General features: G+C 35.3%; 1 protein-coding gene across 1 annotated transcript; it reads right to left on the bottom strand.

Annotated features, from left to right (window-relative positions):
• Positions 1–1,970: 1,970 nt before the first annotated feature.
• LOC123556004 (zinc finger protein draculin-like) lies at positions 1,971–2,561 on the bottom strand. Its single transcript, XM_045346592.2, has one exon. It carries the CDS (start codon positions 2,559–2,561, stop codon positions 1,971–1,973), a length of 591 nt encoding a protein of 196 aa, XP_045202527.2.
• Between the last annotated feature and the right edge of the window lie 1,317 nt (positions 2,562–3,878).

Raw genomic sequence — 3,878 nt, 5'->3', positions numbered from 1 at the left:
CTTTTTAAAGATAAATACTTACCATTTTGTCGACCGATTCCTTGTTTTGTCATACAGATATCAGAAGAACTCTGTAACGTCTTCCAGGAACACCGTAACAGTAATCAAAAGAAAACATGACAGGTTATCAGGAGAACTCCGTCCTTCGTGTAACACTTCCTCCCCCGTGCTTATGAATAAGCACACTGTCATTATTTCTGGTCATAATTTGAAATATATTAATTTTAAATCTCTTCTTTACATAAAATGTCTGCTATTTGTCAAATATTGATATTGCATTTTTTTATAATAGCATTCGTGAAAGTCGTGTCCACATTTTACAAATAGCAAACGTACGTGCATGTATTTATATTATATATATGTGTAACGAATCGGGTTCTGGTTCGACGACAGCACAACAGAATAACAGTAAAATTAACCACATTTATTTAGTATCCCGAAGTGTTTAACAATCCATTCTATATTCAACGTTCAACACTTTACTTCCAACTTCAGTCTATAGATGTTACACTCCCTCTACTGAAACAAAAGTTTCCCAAAAGTCCTTAATGTCTAATACTCCAAATATTCCTAAACACCCATGAAGTGCAATTGTTACATTACTCCCTATTTGAGCTTCCACTGTTCAATATAAACAAAATACTGTAAAGTTACTTATTCAGAGAGTAACAACCAACATGTCAATGAACAAAATAAGTTCTTAACAAGCAATTTACACAATAAACCATAATTGTTTTTGCATGCTTTCGATAAACGGTCATAATTTCAATATTTGCATAAACAAAATTGAAATATTACCTATTTAGAGTACCACACATGTTTAGAAGTAAAACACTTGGTTAATACATAAACCCCTAGCAGTCTCTGACTACAATTAAATCCATGAAGCATTGTAAAATACTGAAGTATTACATATGTAAAACATCACCCACCTTTTTTTAGAAACAAAAAGACTCTGTTAATATGTAAAATGTACACAATAATCTCTTGCAGTCTCTGGCTGCATTTGCAACCCTCAAAAATTCACAAATGCTAAGCAAAAATACTGAAATATCGCTTATAGTCAGTTTTGAAAATAACACACATGTTTAGAAACAAAACAACTGCTGAACAGAAAAATTACACAACAATCAAACTATAGCGTTTCTGACTATTTAAAGCTGTCATAAGCTCATGGATCATTTTGGAATTGTTTAGTGAAATATCTAAACTCCTCCTGAAACATCTCATAAAGTGCATGCGGATTAATTTCGCCAATATTGATATTTTCAGAATATCCAATAGACGTCGAACGTCGAGCGGGGACACCGTTTACAATTTTAGTAGTACGTTGCAACGTGAGATTGATACTGGAAACTTAAAATTGCTCATTATCCTTTGTTTCGTCGTCTTGGGGTTCATCTTCAATTATGATAACGTCATCATCACAACTAACATTACTATAATTGTTATTATATTCGTCCATTTTATCATAGTCTCAGTCTCAATTTATGCTATCTTTCACCTCATGTGGGTCACAGTTAGACATGTTATTGTCAGCTTCAACAACTGCAATAACACTATTTTCAATGTACGGCACATATACTTCTGTGTCAGTACTGTCGTTTGCGTTGATGTTATCTGGCACTTCACAGTTAGCTTCATCCTCAGAAGGAAAACGCTGTGATAGTGCGCATTTATCAGTAGGCACTTGTACACTGCTTTCATCATTCGAAATCTCCACATCAGGCTTATCCAACACTTCACTCTGCATTTCCATTGTATTGTACTCAACTGTACAACAGTCATACAAAAAGTTTAATGAATCATCGAGGGTCAGTGGAACTGAACTGTTTTGTATTGGAGCAGGACTAGCTGGCATTTCATTCACTGAGTCACTGACAGTACCCTGGGTTGAGATAGCACTTGCTTTAGCACCATCAACATGCTATTCTAGCGACTGGGATAAATCATCCAACATAGTGTCTGTATCAAAAAAAGCTTTCTCCATCACTGATATCAATATAATAGTTATCCGCACTGCGTGAAACTTTTCTTACACGTCGACTCCGCCTTTTTGATTTAGTATCAGACAATCCATGATGTTTCTTCAGATGTTGCGACAGATATGAACGTCTTACGAAGCGCCCGTCACACTTCTCTGTACAAGCATAGTACTCCAGATATTTATTGTGCTTTTCATGGATATGTTTTTTCACGTTACTTTTGCTGCTGTAACTTTTTCCACACGTATCACATGTGTACTGGCTGCGTTCATCATGATCATGATAGAGTTGTTGAGTATTCATTTTCACTACGCAAATGTAATCTTTCAAATGTTCGGGAGTTCGAATAGCACGTCTAGTACGACTGGATGTTTGAGAATTAATGGCAGATTTCTTACCTGTTTTTGTATTTTCACGAAATGCACGTGCATAGGACGGGCATTGATCTATTTCTTCCGACTGCTCCAAATAATCTGGTTCTTCCTCAACCGGCGGATGTTGTGATTTGGGGCAACTTGATTTATCACTTATATCAAAATCAATTAGGTCGCCCCTACTGGTTTCGATATTAGGCATTCTATCACTATAAAATCCAGATGTAAATGCCAGTCCTTTTGATTATCTGCTATGTACTTGGACAAGATATTCTGTATTGTCCTGCTCAATCTTTCTACCATGCCGTCTGAACGAGCGTGCAAAGGTGTCGTTCTGCACTTGTTTATTTCAAGTAGATTACACATTTCTCGGAAAACTGCGCTTCCAAGTTGTCTCCCCTGATCGGAATGTATTTCACTCGGGCGCCCATATCTTTTTATCCATCCTCTAAATAAACAATTTGCAACTGTCTCCGCTTGTATACTTTGGAGGGCAAATATTTCAGTGAGCTTTGAAAAATAATCCATGATCACAAGAGCATAGATGTTTCCACGATCTGTTTCTGGATAAGGTCTGGCTATATATATGCCTATTTTTTCGAATCTCTCGCCAATTACATACTTTTGCAACGGGTGTCACTTACTGCTAGTAGACATTTGCGAATTAAGTCTACGTGGACTGTGGACACCTAAGACGATAGATTTTTCAAGGGGACCGTCTCAACATAATTTGATTATATTATGCCTGGTAGGAAATTGAGTTCATAACGGCAATACGGTTTGGGTTATTATATCATCACTATGTGGTAGGTGATATAAATTCGGATGTGCCTGTTTTTAGCTCGACTTTTCGAAGAACTCTGATTTGAATTTTGATAGAATTATGCCCCTTTTTAACTTAGAATTTCTGGTTAAAGTTTTTGATAAAGTCAAATATCTCTGTTACTATCAAAGCTATTGACTTGAAACCTAAAATAGTTATTTACTATTGAAGTCTACACCAGGAAAATAAAACAATCTTCATTACTCGGATTTGAATTTTGACAGAATTATGCCCCTTTTTAATTTAGTATTTTGGTTAAAGTTTTTGATAAAGTTAAATATCTCTGTTACTATCAAAACTATTGAATTGAAACTTAAAATATTTATTTACTATCGAAGTCTACACCAGGAAAAACAATCCCCATAACTCTGATTTGAATTTTGACAGAATTATGCCCCCTTTTCACTTAGAATTTTTGTTAAAATTTTTCATAAAGTCAAATATCTCTGTTACTATTAAAGCTTTTGACTTAAAACTTAAAATATCTTTTACTATCAAAATCTACACGTGGAGAAACAATCCCCATTACTCTGATTTGAATTTTGACAGAATTATGTCCCGTTTTAACTTGGAATTGTTTTACTGGCAAAGCTCTAATTCAGAGTCAAGTACTGAGAAAAGTCGAGCGCGCTGTCTTATGGACAGCTCTTGTTCTGTGTTTCTGTCCATCTGAGAGAAGTTATGCTACACATATCG

This window comes from Mercenaria mercenaria, chromosome 7 (genome assembly GCF_021730395.1).
Source record: "Mercenaria mercenaria strain notata chromosome 7, MADL_Memer_1, whole genome shotgun sequence".
NCBI classification, from domain to species: Eukaryota; Metazoa; Mollusca; class Bivalvia; order Venerida; family Veneridae; genus Mercenaria; species Mercenaria mercenaria.
The sequence above is the reverse complement of the archived record's forward strand: the minus strand, read 5'-3'. Positions and strand labels throughout refer to the sequence as shown.

Excerpts from the sequence above, each read along its gene's own strand:
- LOC123556004 (XM_045346592.2), bottom strand. The coding sequence starts at position 2,561 with ATGCCTAATATCGAAACCAGTAGGGGCGACCTAATTGATTTTGATATA.